Raw genomic sequence first — 19,780 nt, forward strand, 5'->3', positions numbered from 1 at the left:
ACATTGGCCTTAGGGTCCCTTGGTTATACAGCCATGATGCACACAGCTGGCAGTTATTCAGAGTTGCTTAACCTCCTCGCCTCCAACATCGCCTTGCTATAGCCAAGGCCAACAGCTGATTTCCAAACAGCTGCGTGACAATATGCACCTGACCCCTGACCTCACTTACTTTCCTCAGAAAATCAAAGGGCAAAACGGAGTCTGTTGCCGTGGTAATAGATCTGTAGTGCACCTCACAGATGTCACACAGTAATGGAGGAGGCCAGAAGGAGGCACAGATTAAACCACCAGAGGGAGCTTTAGTGCAGTTTTCCATTAACCATTCTGCCTGTTAGGCCAGAACTATTTGCAATGTAGCTGATGGTTTTGTTCACTGAAAAATATACATTTTAATTCAAGTAATTCTTCATAAATGTTCACTTAATGTGAAAACAACTAATTCTTCCAATATAAAAATTCATAATGACTTCAAAACAATTAATTAGTTACTTATTTGTACAATTGTTTATCAATAATTTTATCGAGATAATAAAAACAATTTGAGCCTATTTATGTACTGTAGATTACAATAAAACCTCACCCTGTAACAATATTACAAAACATGTGATTTTTACACAAGAACATGCGCATTGGTTATTGACGCATGACCCTGCTGTTCCCTTGTCTCCAATACCCTGGTTCACAATACAATCCTGACATATTTGTTCAGTATTCACACTGTACTGTAATGTTGCAAATAGCATTCAAGATTGCACACAGGATAAGGTAAGTGCAATTTTCCACATTTTACCTGCAAAGGTCCTGAACATTCTTCGGTTGCTACTTGAACATTTTACAATAGCCTAAAAATCCTATCTGAAGGAGGTTTTTCTTCTAATTAAGGACTTAGAGGCTTCAAAATATTAACTTCTTGGCACAGGATTTTATTTAAGCCTCAGAGGAAGTCAAAAAGAATGACAGTAAAGTATGATGTAAATAAAACAGCAATGATGGATGGTCACCTGCACTACATATAATAATCTTTATTTTAATATAGTATATAATAATATAATATAATCTTTCTTATTGTCACAAGTAGGCTTACATTAACACCACAATGAAGTTACTGTGAAAAGCCCCGAGTCACCACAGTCCGGTGCCTGTTTGGGTACACAGAGGGAGCATTCATAATGTCCAAATCATCTAATAGCACATCTTTCAGGACTTGTGGGAGGAAACCGGAGCACCCAGAGGAAACCCACGCAGACACGGGGAGAACATGCAGATTCCGCACTGACAGTAACCCAAGCCGGGAATTGAACCTGGGACTGCTGTAAAAAACTTGTGCTGTAGAACCAAGTAAAGACAGGTCAATAGGGGCCTTTGATTGGGGTTCTCTTCCCAATGCCCAAGTGTACGATGGTGTTTTTATTCAACTGCTGTTGTTGTCCAAGGCACTGTGCCTTAGTTCTTTGATATTTTACAACTTTCACTTTTTTTATTGTTCGTAAGTCTGAAAAAGAAAGCCGTTCCACTTCCGTGTCGTGGTTAACAATCCACTCAACGGCTTCAGCTAGTGCAGTGGGATTGGCTGAGATGCCACCAGGAATGTATGCGGGCGATGGTCTGAATCAGAGGGCCACAATCACAATTTTAGCTGTTCCTCATTTTCCACTTGTGAAATAACGCTACTGATGTTCAAATAGTAGCATGGAGCTCCTGACTAACGCTGGCACAGACTGAAGGAGAGTACTGCAACATGCCTGAGCACCTTTGTGGAAAGGTCTACCATCAATCTCAGCATCCTGACTCAGTCTTAAATGCTACCAATTTGCTTTGAATGCACAATATTTCACAATTCAAATTTCAAATCCTGTAAGCAAGACTTCTGACATAAAATCTATGGCCTAAGTTATAAAATCACTGCAATTTTATTCAATTGGTTTTGCTGCAAAGATTCTCACAGCAGCATTCAAAGGGTTACGTACCATAATACGCTCTTCACTGCAGTACATTTCATGCAGTGTCAGCTACAAACAACAAACAGTAGCAATGCAGGATGTACCAATACTCTTACGAGACTTATAACAATAATGGTAACAGCCTAATGCAGCTCCTAATCTAGAGATGTTATTATCAAAAGATCTCATCTGCCTCCAACAGACATATTGGCTTTAATTGATAACCACTGAAATCAGTATATGTTGGTTCAGTTCAGTCATTCATTTTAACCACTTACAGATTAGCCTAAAGTGCTTTTCAAGTTTTGTTTGTGTAGGTAAGATAGCTGAAGAGAAATCAAATGAAATAAGTGAAACCTAGAGTTTGAAAGGTTGGTATCAAAACCTGACAAAGTCCACTGACAGTACCACATGCTGCGTCATTGGGTAAGCAGTAAAAACTGCCAGTTATCGTTTTTAAATAGAATTTGTTTCTCAGCTGTGGGTATTTTCTTTTCTCCTGAATGGCATTTATTGCCCATACTGTTATTAATACAACTGAGTTGCTTGTCAGGCCACTTCAGAGATCAGTTGGGATGGACTTGGAGTCACCATTCACGAAAGGGCATTAAATGAGCCAGTCGTAATTTTATGACATGGCCACACTTACTAATATCAGTTTCAACTGAATTCACATCTTTGGACTATCATGGCAGGGTTTTAACTCCCGTTTTCTGAATTATAGGGTAGAAAACCTGTACGTGTTATACAGGAAAGCATGTACAATGAGTAAAAATACTTATTACTATTGTGGGGTTTTTAATGCGGAAAGAGTATAGCTGCAAATAATTGTGTTTCATTGTCCTTGAGAAACATCATGAGTATAATTATGGACATGATTGTTTTTTGGTACTGCAACCGCTGCTTTTCTTGATTTATAATAATTACCTAGACTTGGGAGTGCCAGGCACCATTTCGAAAGTTGCAGGTGACACACAACTGGGAGATATCGTGAACTATGAGGAGAATAGTGACAGGCCTCCAAAAGAATTGAGCACACATTGCAGATTCAATTTAATGCAGAGAAGTAGGAAGTAATATATTTTGGCCGTTACACTGAGGGAAGGCATTGTAAATTTAAAGCCACAATTCTAAAGGGGGTGCAGGAGCAGAGAGACCTGGGGTGTGGGGTATATGAGCACAAATCATTGAAGGTGACAGGGCAGGTTGAGAAAGTTGTTAATATGGTATACGGGCATCCTGGACTTCATAAATAAATAGAAACATAGAGTATATTTAAGCAAGGAAGGTATGATGAACCTTTATGGAATACTGGTTAGTCCTCAATATTATGCCCAATTCTGGGTAACATAATTTTTGCAATAAATGTTTTTTATTCAGTTTTCATGTTTTATATTGAACAAATTACAAATTGTTAGAGAGAGAGAAAAAAAAAGAACATGCAAAAATTAACATATATATTTACAGGTGAGCATCTTCGTAGTAATAACTGTGGCCTCCCCCTCTTTGCCGGCATACATATTTTACATTCCCCAACATGTTTATTGGCATTTATTTAGTTTGGTTTTGGGCCTTAGCTAACCATCAAACCCCCGTAACGAGCCCGTAGCCCCCCCCCCCCCCCCCCCCCCTCCCCGCCGGCTACCTTCCCCCGACTATTCTTCCTCTTGTACGTTGGCCACAAACAGGTCCCGGAACAATTGCATGAATGGCTCCCACGTTCTGTGGAAGCCGTCGTCCGACCCTCGGATGGCGAATTTGATTTTCTCCATTTGGAGAGAATCCGAGAGGTCGGACAGCCAGTCTGCAGCTCTGGGCGGTGCTGCTGACCGCCAGCCAAACAGGATTCTACGGCGGGCGATCAGGGAGGCAAAGGCAAGGGCGTCCGCCCTCCTCCCCAGGAATAGATCTGGCTGGTCTGAAACCCCGAAGACCGCCACTATCGGGCATGGCTCCACCCTCACCCCCACCACTTTGGACATAGCCTCGAAGAAGGCTGTCCAGTACTCCACAAGTCTGGGGCAAGACCAGAAGATGTGGGCGTGGTTGGCCGGGCCTCTTTGGCACCGCTCACATCTGTCCTCCACCTCCGGGAAGAACCTACTCATACGGTTTCTCGTTAAGTGGGCTCTATGTACCACTTTTAGTTGCGTCAGGCTGAGCCTTGCGCACGTGGAGGTGGAGTTGACCCTATGCAGTGCTTCGCTCCAGAGTCCCCACCCTATCTCCATCCCCAGGTCGTCCTCCCAATTCCTTCTTGTTGCGTCCAGTACGGTGTCGTCCCTATCTACCAGTCGGCCATACATGTCACTACAGTTCTCTTTCTCTAGGATACTTGCGTCCAGTAGGTCTTCCAGTAGTGTCTGTCGTGGCGGTTGTGGGTACGTCCTTGACTCCTTTCGTAGGAAGTTTTTGAGCTGCAGGTACCGTAGCTCGTTCCCCCCAGCTAGCTGAAATTTCTCTGTCAGTTCGTCCAGTGTTGCGATCCTGTCGTCCGTGTATAGGTCCCTGACTGTCAGTGTCCCCCCGTCCTGTCTCCACCTTTTGAAGGTGGCGTCAGTCAGTGCTGGTTTGAACCTATGGTTGTTGCAGATGGGAGCCTTGTCCGACATTTTGTTCAGGCCAAATTGCTGCCGCAGTTGGTTCCAGGATTGGAGGGTGGCTGTCACCACTGGGCTGCTGGAGTGTTTTTTGGGTGGGGATGGGAGTGCAGCCGTGGCGAGGGCCCGGAGGGAGGTCCCCATGCAGGAGGCCTCCTCCGCACGCACCCACTCGGCTTCTGGCTCCTGGATCCATCCCCTTACTCGCTCGGCTGTTGCCGCCCAGTGGTAGAATTGTAGATTCGGGAGGGCTAGCCCCCCCCCCTGGATTTTGTTTTCTGTAGGACCTTCTTTGGGATCCTAGCATTTTTACCCCCACATACGAACGCCATGATAAGTTTGTCCAGCGCTATGAAGAAGGCCTTGGGGATGTAGATCGGAATGGATCTAAACAGGAAGAGGAACCTGGGCAATACGTTCATTTTTATCGTCTGGACTCTTCCTGCGAGGGAGAGTGGGAGTGTGTTCCATCTTTGCAGGTCCTTTTTTACTTCCTCCGCCAGGCTGGTGAGGTTCCATTTGTGGATCCCTTTCCAGTCATGGGCTATTTGGATCCCCAGGTAGCGGAATTTATGTCGGGCTTGTTTGAACGGCAGCCCCTTTAGTGCTGCCCCCCCCCCCCCCCCCCCCCCTTTGCTGGTGTACTGGGAAGATCTCGCTTTTGCTCATGTTGAGTTTGTAGCCCGAGAAGGCTCCAAACTCTTTCAGGAGCGCGATGATTCCGTCCATGCTGCTTTGTGGGTCCGAGATGTAGAGGAGCAGATCGTCTGCATAGAGTGAGACTCTGTGCTCTCTGCCTCCCCTTCGGATCCCCCTCCAATTTTTTGCTGCCCTGAGCGCAATTGCTAGCGGTTCGATTGCTAGTGCGAACAGCAGTGGGGACAGTGAGCATCCTTGTCTGGTGCCCCTGTGCAGCTGGAAGTATTGGGAGTTGGTATTGTTGGTCCGTACACTCGCCATGGGGGCGTTGTATAGGAGTTTCTGGGTAACATAATTTAGGAAAAATGTAAAGGCACTGGAGAGGGTACAGAAAAGATTGACAGAAATGTTCCAGGGGTGAGAGGCTTAGTTATGTGAATAGATTGGCAAAGCTGGGACGGGTTCTCCTTGAAGAATTGAGAGACGATTTGGTGGAGGTGTTTAAAATCTTGAGGGATCTGGACAGAACAGATAAAGAGATTCTGTGCTTATTGGTGGAAGGGCCAAGAACCAGAGGACATAGATTTTACCTGATTTGCAGAAGAACAACAGGTGACAGGAAGAAAAACACTGTTACACAGCGAGTGGTTAGGGTATAGAAAGCACTGCCCAAGAGTGTTGGGTGGCAGATTCAATCGTGGCTTTCGAACGAAAGTTGATCATCATCATGAGAGGAAGGGCAGAGGAGCAGAACTAGCAGAGTTGCTCTTTCAGAAAGCTGGCACAGACACAATGGGCCCAATGGCCTCTTTCTGTGTTGTAATCATTCCATGGTCCTATTATTCTGACCTCTGGATTATTAGTCCAACAACATAATCATTAAGCGTTCATACCCATTCCAGTTTCACTGGCTTCAGTTCCAGCTCTGCAAAAACATGCGCGTTGACTGTTTTCTGTGAATGGTGCGACGGGAGGAGGAAGTCAGGCTGCAGAATTACATCTATTTTTAAATAAAGCACGTTTTAAAATATAATTTCATTCAATTCAGGTCAAACAATTTGACCTAGTAGAGCAGCCAATGGCCTTTGCATCGAAAAATATTAAAAATTCATTGTTTTCCGGTGTTACAGCTGGGAGAATATTTTGGACATACTAGTTGAGATTATTTTGCGTAATGTGAATTTTCTGCTCTGTGGTGCCACATCTGCTGCGTTTTATTGACGTGGAAGGTGTGATAGCTGCTCGCAGGCCAATTTTTCTGTCCAAAAGTCGACAATATGGAGGCAGGGAGGAAAAAGGAATTAAGATTTCTAAACCCCTTTTGGAAAACGTGGGCCAGCTTTCCTGTTTCTCGAACACTTGCTGTCCATGACTGAAAAATATTTATCTTGAAATATGGTGAGAACTAGTTATGAGCAAAACTGGAGTAACGAACATTAACATGTCAGGTTACAAACCGTACCAATATCAATTAAACAATCAGAAGGGCGGCTGTAAATTTTAGCTTTGTATAAATAATTATACCTCTGCAGCCAGATGGCTGAAAGAGCATCAAAACCTTCATTGTTGCTTAAAAATACGATTACTGCACATGTCTGGCTGTGAAACAGTTAAAGAAAATAATCTCCCTCTAAACATTTATGCACAATACCTCCTGATAGGCCTCTTTGGATTTCAGAGCTGCAGCCATCTGCTCCTGTGTGTATGGGTAAATGACCGAGCGGTACTGTGTGCCAATATCATTTCCTTGCCGCATACCTGCACATCAAAAAGGAGAAGGTTGATACATTTACTGTCCTCAATATGCAGTGTATATATCTTACAATAAGTCTTTCCCAGTTCATAATAGATACTCAGTGGATGGAAAGGATCAGCAATAAATGAGGCATGCCTGTCGTCGAGTGTGTTTGATGAAAGCAGCACTGCTAATTATGAAATATTAATGGGAAACATGGTCCTCAGTGCTTACCAACGCCAAATGCAAATTTAGGATGGTTAGTTAGAGAAATCCATAGCAGTATAAAGGAAATTCCTCTTTTAATAAGAACTGGGGGGTGCGGGGTGTGGCGTGCTCATTATTCCACCGATACTAATGACCTGCTAACAAAATCTGAAGTAATCACTTCAAAGCCAGACAATTAAATAATTCACAACCCGCACAAAGAATTATGAACAAAAAGTGAAATTCACCTGTTCTATTGTTCATTAAAAGACAAATTTTGGATCATTACAATGTCCTTTTTGTGGTTATACAGAGAATTATATTCAAGCCTCTGTGTTTTTTTAAAGTGCTAAGTTTGAATCGTTGGCACATTTTTCTGAGGTGATTGAGGGTTTAAATTTTCCAATGGAATGAAAAATACATCGAAATGCTCAGTCAAAGCTATCATTTGAGGAAACAATTTTACAATACTGATGCGCAACAGGTGCCAGTTTGACCCTGGTATCATGCCATTTGAATCAGTTATACTGCCAACCTTGAGACATGCCCTAGCCAGGCAAAGTAGTGCTTAGCACATGTGTGCTTGAATCCATGCTCACACATGTCAAAATCTCAGTTAATCCTAATATTAGTGAAGTGCTAACTCGGCATTTGATTATTTGCCAACATTAACCCGTTTAATAATTTCCTGGACTGTCCAGCAAACGCAGAACCTTTTAAAAGTTTGCTGTGCCTGGGTTGTAGTAACACTACGGCAGTAGAAATCGAAAGTAACTCAACAAGCACCCTTGCCTTGCCAGAATTCAATCTCACTACATTCACCTATAGTTAAGCTACACAAATCTACGTCACATTGACCAAACAGTGGCCAGAATCATACACCCCACCTCTCCAGGAATGGACTGGCAGATGAAGGGACCTAAATTCAGGTGGAACGTTGGGGGCCCACATGCCCATGATCTATCAGCCGCTGCTGGAATTTTGCCAGTGGTAGGGTAGGTGTCAGGGAGTCCAGCTGCCCTTTGCTCAACTGAGGTTCATAAGTGACTAATTAATGTCCCCGAGGGCCTCCTCCTGCCACTGCCGCCATTTTACTGGGTGAATCCTGGCAGCTGGGGGGGGGCCTCCTGTACAAACACCCGGGGCTGAATTTTCCGCCTTCGCGATGCTCCGTTTTGCCGGAAGCCCGGGTGTTTCCTGGCGGTGTGGGGCTGCCCCACAATGGACCAGCTGGCGAAACGGAGAATCCCGCCGGCGTGCTGAACCAGAAATCTGGCACGGTGGGACAGAGAAACCCCCTCCCCAGTGTCCAATGGAGAAACCCCCATGGAAAGACTGCATTCATCTTCTTTCCCTGCCCCTCGCCCCAACCCCAGCTTTCCTCCCTCTCCTGGGCCTTGCTGACTGGCATTGAAAAAGTCAGCCCTACTTACCTTGTGCTCTGAATTCCTCAATGCTCCTTATCAGGGTCAACCTGCAATCTCAGCAGTGGCCACTGCTCCTCTTGGCACTGTTGGCACCAAAGTTACCAGCCATCTGATTGTCAGGCAGTTCTTGGGAGGCAGGACAACCTCCTTCATTGGGATGGAGATCTTGGGCGAAATTCTCCGACCCCCACGACGGGTCGGAGAATAGCGGGAGGGCCTTCCCGACATTTTTCCCGCCCTCCCGCTATTCTCCTCTCCCCCCCCCACCCCCCCCCCCCAACTCACGACACGAATCGCTGTCGCCGTTTTTTTACAGCCGGGAGCGATTCACAGCTGTTCGATGGGCCGAAGTCCCAGCCCTTTACGGCTGTTTTTACGAACGGCAAACAGACCTGGTCTAGCCGTTCATAAAAACGGCGGGAACAACTCGCTTTTTATAACCATGGCACCGATTGGCACGGCAGTACCACGGCCGTGCCAAGGGTGCCATGGGCCCGCGATCGGTGGGCACCGATCACGGGCAGTGGGCCCGATGCCCGCGCACTATTTGTCCTTCCGCCGCCCCGCAGTATCCATTCGCGGGGCGGCTGAGGGGCATCCCGGCCCGCGCATGCGCGGGTTTCGCGCAAATACGCGATGACGTCATCCGCGCATGCGCGGGTTGGAGTCTTCCAATCCGCACATGCGCGGCTGACGTCATATGACGCGTCAGCCGGCGCTAACTCCGGCAAGCGGGCTTAACGAAATTCGTTAAGCCCGTGATGCCGGAGCTTGCGGCGTCGGGCTGCTAGCCCCGACCGGGGACCAGAATCGGTTCCCGGTCGGGAAGGGGTGCGCTGGCGTCAAACCCGCCCGGGTTTGACGCCAGCCTTACGATTTCTCCCGTTTTGGGAGAATCGCGCCCCTTGAGTCAGACAGTTAACTAGCTGATGATTGTAAATAATGGATTTTGGATTTTTGTTTATTATCACGTCTACCAAGGTACAGTGAGAAGTATTTTTCTGCGAGCAGCTCAACAGATCATTAAGTACATGAAAATAAAAGAAAATACATAATAGGGAAACACAAGGTACACAATGTACACCAACCACGTCAAATTCCATCTATGAATCGTGGCCCACTCATGAGTTACTTGAATCCCCAGGTACCGGAACCTCTCCCTCACCACCTTAAATGGCAGTGCCCCCAGGTTCGTCGCCCACCCTGCTGCATTCACCGGGCACACCTCGCTATTCCCGACATTTAATTAATAGCCCGAATAGACCCCAAACCTCTCCAGTAAGCACATAATTCTGCCCATGCTTTCTAACGAGTCCGTCACGAATAACAATAGGTCATCGGCATATAATGAACACCCAGTGCTCCCTGCCTCCCTCTCAATCCACCCCCACTCAGCCGAGGCCCGAAATGCCATCATCAAGGGCTCAATCACCAACGCAAACAATAGCGGGGACAGTGGACACCCCTGTTTCGTCCCTTGTGCAGCCCAAAATACTCCGAGTTCTTCTCATTCGTTCACACACTTGCCATGGGGGACGCATACAGCAACCAAACCCATGCCCGAACCCAAACCTCCCCAGGATTTTGGACAAATACCTCCACTCTACCTGGTCAAAGGCCTTCTCTGTGTCCATTGACAGAATCACCTCCGGCACTCGCCCCCCCCCCCCCCCCCCCCCCACAATTATGAATAATGATCTCCTAATATTACTAGAGAGCTGCTACCCCTCCCAGGATCATCCTTGTGAACCTTCTATGGACCCCCTCCAAGGCCAGCACATCCTTCTTTAGATATGGGGCCCAAAAACGTTCACAATATTTCAAATGGGGTCTAAAACCTCAGCCTCAGATGTACATCCCTGCTCTTGTATTCTGGCCCTCTTGACATGAATGCTAACATTGCATTTGCTTTCCCAACTGCCAACTGAAACTGCATGTTAACCTTAAGAGAATCCTGAACTAGGACCACCAAGTCCCTTTGTGCTTCAGATTTCCGAAGCCTTTCCCCATTTAGAAAATCTTCCTGAACTTCCTTAACACTATTTGCCCCTCTACATATCTTTGTATCATCTGTAAACTTAGCAACAACTCAGTTATTTCTTCCAGATTGTTAATGTATTTAATGAATAGCTGTGGTCTCAACACTGACCTCTGTGGAACACCACTAGTCACAGGCTGCCAAGTTGAAAAAGGACCCTTTATCCACACTCTCTGCCTTCAACCAGTCAGCCAATCCTCTATCTATGCCAGGACCTTGCTCTTAAGACTATGAGCTCTCATCATATTTAGCAGGCTCCTATAAGGCACCTTGCCAAAGGCCACTGGACATTCAAATAGATCATGTCCCCTGGTTCTCTTTTATTTAACTTCCTCACTCCCTCCTCAAAGAACTCTAACATATTTGTCAGGCATGACCTCCCCTTGACAAAGCCATGCTGACTCAACCCTTTTTCACCATGCACTTCCAAGTACTCTGCAATCTCATCCTTAAGAATGGACTCTAAAATCTTACCAATGGCCAAAGTCAGGCTAACCGGCCTATAATTTCCCATCTTCTGCCTCCTTCTTAAAGAGGGGTGTTACATTAGCCATTTTCCAGTGCACTGGGACCCTCCGTGACTCCAGTAGTTCCTGAATGATCACCACCAATGTCTCCACAATCTCCTCAGCTTTCTCTTTTACATCCTGGGGTGTAGGCCATCAGGTCTGGGTGATTTATCCACCTTCAGACCTTTCAGTTTCCCCAGAACCTTCTCCTTAGTGATGGCCACTACACTGACCTCTGGTCCCTGACTCTTTTGAAGTTCTGGGTGTCTTCCACCGTGAAGGCTGATGCAAAGTACCTGTTCTTTGTTCCCTATTACTACTTCTCCAGCCTCATTTCCAGTTATCCAATGTCTATTCTTGCCTCACTCTTACCTTTCATATATTGTAGAAAACTCTTTCTAACTTCTTTTGTATTACGAGCTAGCTTACATTCAGATTTCATCCTCTCCCCCCTTATTGCTTTTTTAGTTGTCCTCTGCTCACTTTCCTCTGGCTTCCCACTACTCCTCGCCACCTTGTATGCCTTTTCATTTGCTTTTATGCTGGCCTTGACTTCTCTCTTCAGCCATGGATGCCTTGTCCTTCCCTTAGCATGTTTCTTCCACCTTGGAATGAATTTGTGTTGTGCCTCCCGAATGACCCCCAAAAACCCCTGCCATTGCTGTTCCACTGTCTTCCCTGCTGGACTCCCCATCCAATCATCTCTGGCCAGCCCCTCCCTCACGCTTTGTAGTTATTTTATTTAATTGTAATACCGTTACATCTGATACCAGCTTCTCCCTCTCAAACTGCAGGATGAATTTTATCATATTGTGGTCACTGCCCACTAAGGGTTCCTTCACCTAATTGACAAGTTGTCCATTGGGCAGATACCTGCCAAATGAACTTCAATGCAGCGAAATGTGAGATAATGCATTTTGGTAGAAGAAACATGGGGAGAGAACATAGGCTCAATAATAATACAATAATAATATTTATTGCCACAAGTAGGCTTACATTAACACTGCAATGAAGTTACTGTGAAAAGCCCCGAGTCGCCACATTCAGGCCCCTGTTCGGGTACACAGAGGAAGAATTCAGAATGTCCAAATTTCCTGACAGCACGTCTTTTGGAATTTGTGGGAGGAAACCGGAGCACCCGCAGGAAACCCACGCAGACACGAAAGAACGTGCAAACTCCACACAGACAGTGACCCAAGCCGGGAATCGAACCTAGGACCCTGGAGCTGTGAAGCAACAGTGCTAACCACTGTGCTATCGTCAATGATACAATTTTGAGGGGAGTACCCCAGGAGCAGAGGGGCCTCGGAGTTCAAATGCATAATTCTTTGAAGGTGGCCAGGCAAGTTCAAACAGTAGTTAAGAAGGCTCACAGCATCCTTCGGTTTATAACCGGAAGTGTAGAAGATTGTAGTTTAGTCGGGCAGCATGGTCGGCGCGGGCTTGGAGGGCTGAAGGGCCTGTTCCTGTGCTGTACTTTTCTTTGTTCTTTGTTCTTAAATAGAGGCATAGAGTATAAAAGCAAAGAAGTGGTGCTACACCTCTCCAAATCATTGGTCAGACCACATTTGGCGTATTGTGTTCAGTTCTCGGCACCTTATTTGAGGAAGGATGTTGAAGCCCTGGAGAGAGTGTGGAGGAGTTTTACTAGAATGATACCAGGAATGAGAAAGTTTAGATACAAGGAAAAATTGGAGAAATTGGGCTTGTTCTCCTTGGAGCAGAGAAGTTTAAGATGCGACCTTATGGAGGTGTTCAAAATTCTAAACAATTTTGACAGGGTAAAGAAGGATTTTCTGTTTCCACTAGTTGGTAAGTCAGTGAATAGGGGTCACAATTTCAAGATGGTCAGCAAGAGAGCTAGGAGTGAGATGAGGAGAAACGTTACTCAGAGAGATGTTGGGGTTTGGAATGTGCTGCCTGGGAGAGTGGTGGAGGCGGATTCCATAGGAGGTTTCAAAAGAGAGCTGGATACATATTTGAAAGTGATGAATTTAGAGGGCTACAGACATAGGGCTGGGGAATGGGACTATCTAGGTTGCTGTTTTGGGAGTCGGTGCAGACACGATGGGCAAAATAGCTACCCTCTATGTTGTAAATAACAACAGAATTAAGTTCCCTAATCAGGTGTGCCTCATTACACATCAAATCCAGAATTGCCTATTCCCTTGTGGACTCTACCTCAAGCTGCTCCAAAAAAAAATCTTGCAGACATTCCACAAATTCCTTTTCTTAAGATTTACTGCAACGCGATTTTCCCAGTCCACCTGCATATTGAAGTCCTTTGATCATTGTAATATAGCCTTTCTAACATGCCTTTTCTATCTCCGGATTTATTTTCTGCCCACATCCTGACTACTACTCGGGGTCCTAACTCCCATCAGGGTCTTTTTTCCTTTGCGATTCCTCAACCCTACCCCCACAGATACTACGCCTTCCGACCTTATATTGATTCTTGCAATCGATTTAATTTAATTTCTTCCGAACAAGGAAACTCCTCCCACGCTGCCCATTTGCCTGTCCTTTCGATAGGACACATATCCTTGGATATTTAGATCCCAGCCCCGATCCCCTTACAGCCATGTCTCTGTGGTGCCCACAACATCGTACCGGCCAATTTCAATGTGCGTAACAAGCGCATTAACCTTGTTTTGTATACTGCGCGCATTTGGGTCCAGCACCCTCAGTCTTGCATTGATGCCCCCTTCGTACAGTTGGCCCCTTACCTGCTGCGCCTGAAGTTAGTTTCCTGCCGCCTTCCCTACTCTCTGATCTATTGCTTGTTCTGAAAACTTTACTAACCTCCCCTGAGTGCCCCCCCACAGCTAATACTAAGAGTACCCAACTAATTTTTTCCAATTAAGGTGCAATTTAGCGTGGCCAATCCACCTACCCTGCACATCTTTTGGGTTGTGGGAGAGAAACCACATAAATACGGGGAGAATGTGCAAACTCCACACGGGCAGTGACCCAGAGTCGGGATCGAAGCTGGGACCTCGGCACCGTGAGACAGCAGTGCTAACCACTGTGCCACTATGCTGCCTGCGACCTGTACTTCTGAGGGCTTCCAGTGATGGCTATGTGGTGAGCAGTTCCCCAAGATACTTCGGTTTTGGCCCTTTTCACCCAACGTCTAGGTGATGTTCAGGGAAAATTTCATTAGTTCGATGGGGATAAGGCCCCCACATAAAGGTAATGCCCAACAAGTATAAGACAAGGCAGCAGTCAGTCAAAGCATTGTCGTCAGACTCAGAAGCCCCTTGCACCTCATCGGTGGAGAAATAGTGGATGCTGCTGCTGTGATTTTTGCCTCTCAGTGGATGGCTGAGTTGCTGGCAAGCTTCTTGATGGACAAATTCAAGAAGCAGAGGCAGGCAGTCGCTGAGGACTTTGCTAGGCAATAGAAGGGGCTCCAGCCCCCATCCGTTGCTGCCTTGGAGAAGGCAGTTCAGAAGGTAAAGAAGCAAGACGTGGTGATCCAAGCAGTGGATGTGGCACTCTCAGACCAGAGTGACCGGGTTGTCTCCCTAGAGGTGGAGATGGTGTTGCTGGCTCAACGCATAAAGCGTTCAAGGCCAAGGTGGACGATCTCGAAAATCGCTCCAAAGTTTAAGAATTGTTGGGCTGCCAGAGGGTGTATATGTCCACGATGTTTGGAAATATGGTAGGGAAGGGGAGATTGCCATCCCCTCCCAAATTGGAATGGCCCATCGGTCACTAAGGCAGAATCCATGATCTGGGGAACCATCACAGGCGATCATTGTCAGGTTCTACAGGTAGTAAGACAAGGAACAGGTCCTGAGTGAATGAAGGACCATCAAGACTTTAGATGGGAGGGCGATGCCATCAGGATATATCAAGACGTTGGTGCAGAACTGGCTAGAAGGCACACAGCGTTCAACAAGGCCAGGGCCACGTTGTACAAAAGTAGTGTGCGATTCGGTGTGGTGTACCTCGTTCCTCTTGGGGTGACTTTTGAAGTAGAGACTATTATTTTGATGCACTGGAGGATGCGGATGAGTTTGCAAAGAAGCATGGACTGGAGAAAACTAATTGTTAATTGTTAGGTGCATTTATATCTGTATTTATTACAGGATTTTTGTATTGTGGGCAAGGGCATCTCATTATGGTGATCCGCTGGGGGTTTCTGGGCAAGTTTGTATTTTGTATTTTTGGGACTGTGTGGAATGGGTGTTACTTTTCTCTCTTCCTCTATCGTTTCTGTATTAAAGTTGGATGTCGGCAGGAGGCTGGTTGTCGGTATGATTATTTTTCTGGTTTGAGTCTGCAGGGGTCACTCTGCGAGCTGTAAAGTCAGTTCATGGGAATGGAGGAGTGCAGGTATCTGCAGCTCATTGTTTTGGGTATTTTTATTTACGTAATGAGCTTAGGACTTTTGTTCATGTTTTGTTTGGGGTTGGGTGTGTGGAAGGATAGGGGTCTCTGTTCTCCTTTTAGCTGTTTTTTAAGATACATTTAAAGTACTCAAGTTTTTTTTCCCAATTAAGGGGCAAATTAGCGTGGCTAATCCACCTACCCTGCACATCTTTGGGCTGTGGCAGTGAGACCCACACAGACACAGGGAGAATGTGCAAACTCCACACGGACAGTAGCTGTTTGTTTGTTTATTGGGGTGTAATATGGGAGGCGGAGGTGGGGAGGGATGAGGAGGGGTAGACTGCTGATAGTGACTGATCCTTTGTCTTTGTTATCGCCTTATGGGCAGTTTGGTGGCCACCTTGGGTGGGCCTGGTATCGGCGCTCGCTGAATTGCTGCTGGATTACCCCACGTGGTGGGAATGACTGACACTGGGTCGTGGTGGGAAGGGGGAGGCGGGATAGAAGGCTCCTTATTCTGTTGATAACTTCGAATATAGGGGGATAAACAGCCTAGTTAAAGTAATGGATGTGTGCACCTGAGAAGTTTGAAGGCTGATGTAGTATTTTTACAGGAGACTCATTTGCGGATCAAAGACAAGACAAGGTTACGGGACGACTGGTTGGGGCAGATATACCATTTGGGTTTCGACGGTGGGGCCCGGGAGCTGCATTGTTTATCAATGTGCGAGTGCCCTTTTCAGTTGCTAAAATATTGGAGGAATGTAATTGCCAGTGGGTCATTGGCGGGCATGTTGGTGGTCCTGGTTAAAGTATATGCACCAAACTGGGCTGATACAACCCATTTCATTGTTGAACTCTGACGCTTTGATGAAAATGTGGAGAAAAAAAAGATTTTAAAAAATAGTTGAACGCTGTCGCAAAGTTGTTGGCGACAATGTTGCCAATGCATTTGGAGACCTGCCTTCCAGGGGTGATTTCGGAGGAGCAGACTGGTTTTGTTAAGGGCCGGCAGTTATCGTCCAATACACAGAGACTGTTAAACGTCGTTCTGTCCCCCCCACCCGAGTGCCCGAGCCAGAGGTAATTATTTCAATGGACGCTGAAAAAGCGTTCCATAGAGTTGACTGGGGATACCTATTTGAAATTCTTGGAAGGTTTGGCTTTGGGCCAAAATTTATATCATGGATTCCGTTATTGTACAGAAGCCCCACCACGAGTGTGCATACCAATGCCCTGAGTTTGGGTTACTTCCAATTGAACAGGGGTAGAAGACAAGGTTGTCCATTATCTCCACTTGTATTCGCATTGGCAATTGAGCCTCTGGCCATTGCGTTGAGCTCATCCACTGGGTGGAGGGGAGAGTGTGGGAGGAGGGCGTGGTGTGAGTGAGGAGCATCGGGTGTCTTTGTATTCAGGTACTGCACGATACACTGATTCATTCTTCAATATCGAGGAGATAATAAAGCCAATTAGGCGTTTTGGTTCTTTCTCAGGGGATAAGCTGAATCTGGGCATAAAGTGAACACTTTGTGGTGAATTCCACCAATGAGGGGAGCTGATCAGGGGAAGTTGCCGTTTCGCATGGCCAGATCTAGCTTCCGTTATCTGGGAATCCAGGTGGCCCATGATTGGCCTCGCTCCACCATCTTTACTAGTCTGGTGAATGGGGTTAAGGCCGATTTGAAAAGGTGGGACGTCCTTCCTCTGACTTTGGCGGGTAGGGTGCAGACTGTAAAAATGAACGTCCTCCTGAGCTTTTTGTTTTTATTTCAAGTGGCGTCCAGTTGTTTCCCCCAATCTTTCTGTTGTGGGGTCAAGAAAACGGTATCCTCCTTATTTTTGGCAGGCAACACCCCATGGATTCGTAGGGCATTTGTACAGAGAGAGAGGGGGCTTGGGGCTACCTAATTTGCTTTTTTGTTATTAGACTGTAAATATTGAGAAGGTGCTGGGATAGCTTATGGATCTAGATTCAATATGGTGGAGGATGGAGGTGGGCTTGTGTAGAGGTTAGAGTCTGAGAGTCCTGGTCACTGCCCGGCTTCAGTTTTCCCCTGTAAAATTCACCACGAGCCAAGTAGTGGGAGTCACATTGAGGATTTGGGGGCAGTTTAGGCAGCATTTTAGGTTGGGCTCTATGTCAGGGTTGGCACCTATTTACAGGAACCATTTGTTTGTGCCATCTGGCTTGAACTCATCGTACCAGCCTCCCTGAACAGGCGCCAGAATATGGTGACTAGGGGCTTTTCACAGTGACTTCATTTGAAGCCTACTTGTGACAATAAACGATTTTCATTTCATTTCATTTCATTTTTCGTTCAGGGCATGGGGGAGGGAAGGGTTGAAGAGGTTTGGGGACATGTTTATTGAAAGGAGGGTCGCCAGTTTATGGAGGAATTGTTGGAGACGTTCCAGCTCCTGAGAACATACATAGAATTTACAGTGCAGAAGGAGGCCATTCGGCACCCCACCCAATTCCCGTAATCCAACCTACCCTTTTGGACACTAAGGGTCAATTTATCATGGCCAATCCACCTAACCTGCACATCTTTGGACTGTGGGAGGAAACCGGAGCATCCGGAGGAAACCCACGCAGACAGGGGAAGAAAGTCAAAGATCCACACAGTCACCCGAGGCTGGAATTGAACCCGGGACCCTGGAGCTGTGAGGCAGCAGTGCTAACCACCGTGCCACCGCGCCTCCCCAATCTAATGTTTTGAGATATTTACGTGTTTGCGACTTCTTGCACAAGGAGATTTGTTAATTTCCCCTCGCACCGTCACCCTCGCTCTTAGACAGTGTCCTATCCCTGGAGGAGTTTGCTGAGGGGAGAATTCCAGTTACCTATGGCCGGATCCTGTCGACAGAGCAGGCATTATTGGAGGAAGTAAAGAGAAAGTGGGAGGGTGAGCTGGATCCGGTTTTTGATGAGGGGCTGTGGAGTCAGGCTCTTCACAGGGATAACTCCACAGCTTGATTTGGTGCACAGGGTGCACTTGTCCAGGGCACGGATGGGGCGGTGGAGGTTAGGTGTGAGCGTTGTTCTAGGGGGCTGGCGAATCATACACAGATGTTTGGTCTTGCCCTAAACTTGTAAGCTTCTGGGTTTCCATTTTCAGCACCATGTCAGGGATTCTGAGTATTCAGCTGGAGCCGTGCCCGTTGCTGGCTATTTTTGGTGTATCGGTCGGACTCACTGGTTCTGCAGATGGCAGTGACGATGGACGTCCTTGCCTTCGCCTCGTTAATAGTCCGGAGGCGAGTTCTGCTCAGATGGAGGTCCCCGGTACTGCACAGTGCCTCAGTCTGGCTGAGTGATCTGATGGAATTTTTGTATCTTGAGAAGGTCAAGTACACCATGACGGGGTTGGTGGAAGGTTCCACTCGGGATGGCGGCCTTTCATCGCCTTTTTCAGGGATTTGGTCACCGGCAGGTGCTGGGGAGGTGGCGGGGGAAGGTTTGGTTTTTGTTAAGTTTTGTTTGTCCATGGGCGATTGGGGGCGGGTGGGGGGAGGGGGGTGGTGCAGGGTAGATGTGGGAGGGTTTATTTTTCAGTAGGGTTTGCTGTATGTTATTGATTTGTTTTACCTTATTATAATGAAAAACATTTCTGAATAAAAAGATTTTGAAAAAACTTAACCTGTAACTCCTATGATCTCCTTTATCTTTGATTTCCTAATTTCCCATACAAAGAAGATATGTAGGTTAGGTGGATTGGCCACGCTGAATTGCCCTTTAAAGTCCAAAGGTTAGGTGGGGTTGCAGGATAGGATGGGGGATTGGGCACGGATCGGGTGCTCTTTCGGAGGGTCAGTGCAGACTTGATGGGCTGAGTGGCCTTTATCTGCACGGTGGGGATCTTATGATTCTAAGAACTGAACCCTACCCTATCTACAGCCCAAGTCATGCGATTCGCCAGAACTCTGGACTTCTTCCCTGCTTATAGCACTCAGTGGATAATCAAACAAAGTGGGGATAGAGCAACAACTAGGCTAGTTTACATGGTGTCAAACGTAAACGGCTAAACAGTTGAAAGTTCAAGAAAAGATCAACTTTATTTAAATTATTCTTCATTTGCACTCTCAAAACTTTTTTTTCACTGAAATTTAGATTATTTGTAGGTTTGCCAATTAAAGTGGCAGAATTCTACAGTGTCCCATACAATGCCTTGATGCACAGTGCATTTCACTGCAATAAAGTGCAGTGTGTGCCACCTATAAATGAAACCCCACTCTACAAAATATCAAGTGGCAAGCTGATTGCTGAAGTTGCACATGAAGGCGAACCGAAAGGAATTGATACATGAGAGCTCATGCATCAACAAAGTCTCACCTCCACCTTCA

The 19,780-nt window shown here is 46.5% G+C and overlaps 1 protein-coding gene across 4 annotated transcripts in view; it reads right to left on the minus strand.

Annotated features, from left to right (window-relative positions):
- The window catches only part of msra (methionine sulfoxide reductase A), a 492,501-nt gene that overhangs the window by 102,148 nt on the left and 370,573 nt on the right, over positions 1 to 19,780 (minus strand). For all 4 annotated transcript variants that reach the window (XM_038800009.1, XM_038800012.1, XM_038800013.1 and 1 more), the window contains one exon: positions 6,831 to 6,937. In XM_038800009.1, coding sequence (XP_038655937.1) covers positions 6,831 to 6,937 — 107 coding nt within the window. The remainder of the gene's footprint in view (positions 1 to 6,830; positions 6,938 to 19,780) is intronic.

This window comes from Scyliorhinus canicula, chromosome 6, assembly GCF_902713615.1.
Source record: "Scyliorhinus canicula chromosome 6, sScyCan1.1, whole genome shotgun sequence".
NCBI lineage: Eukaryota > Metazoa > Chordata > Chondrichthyes > Carcharhiniformes > Scyliorhinidae > Scyliorhinus > Scyliorhinus canicula.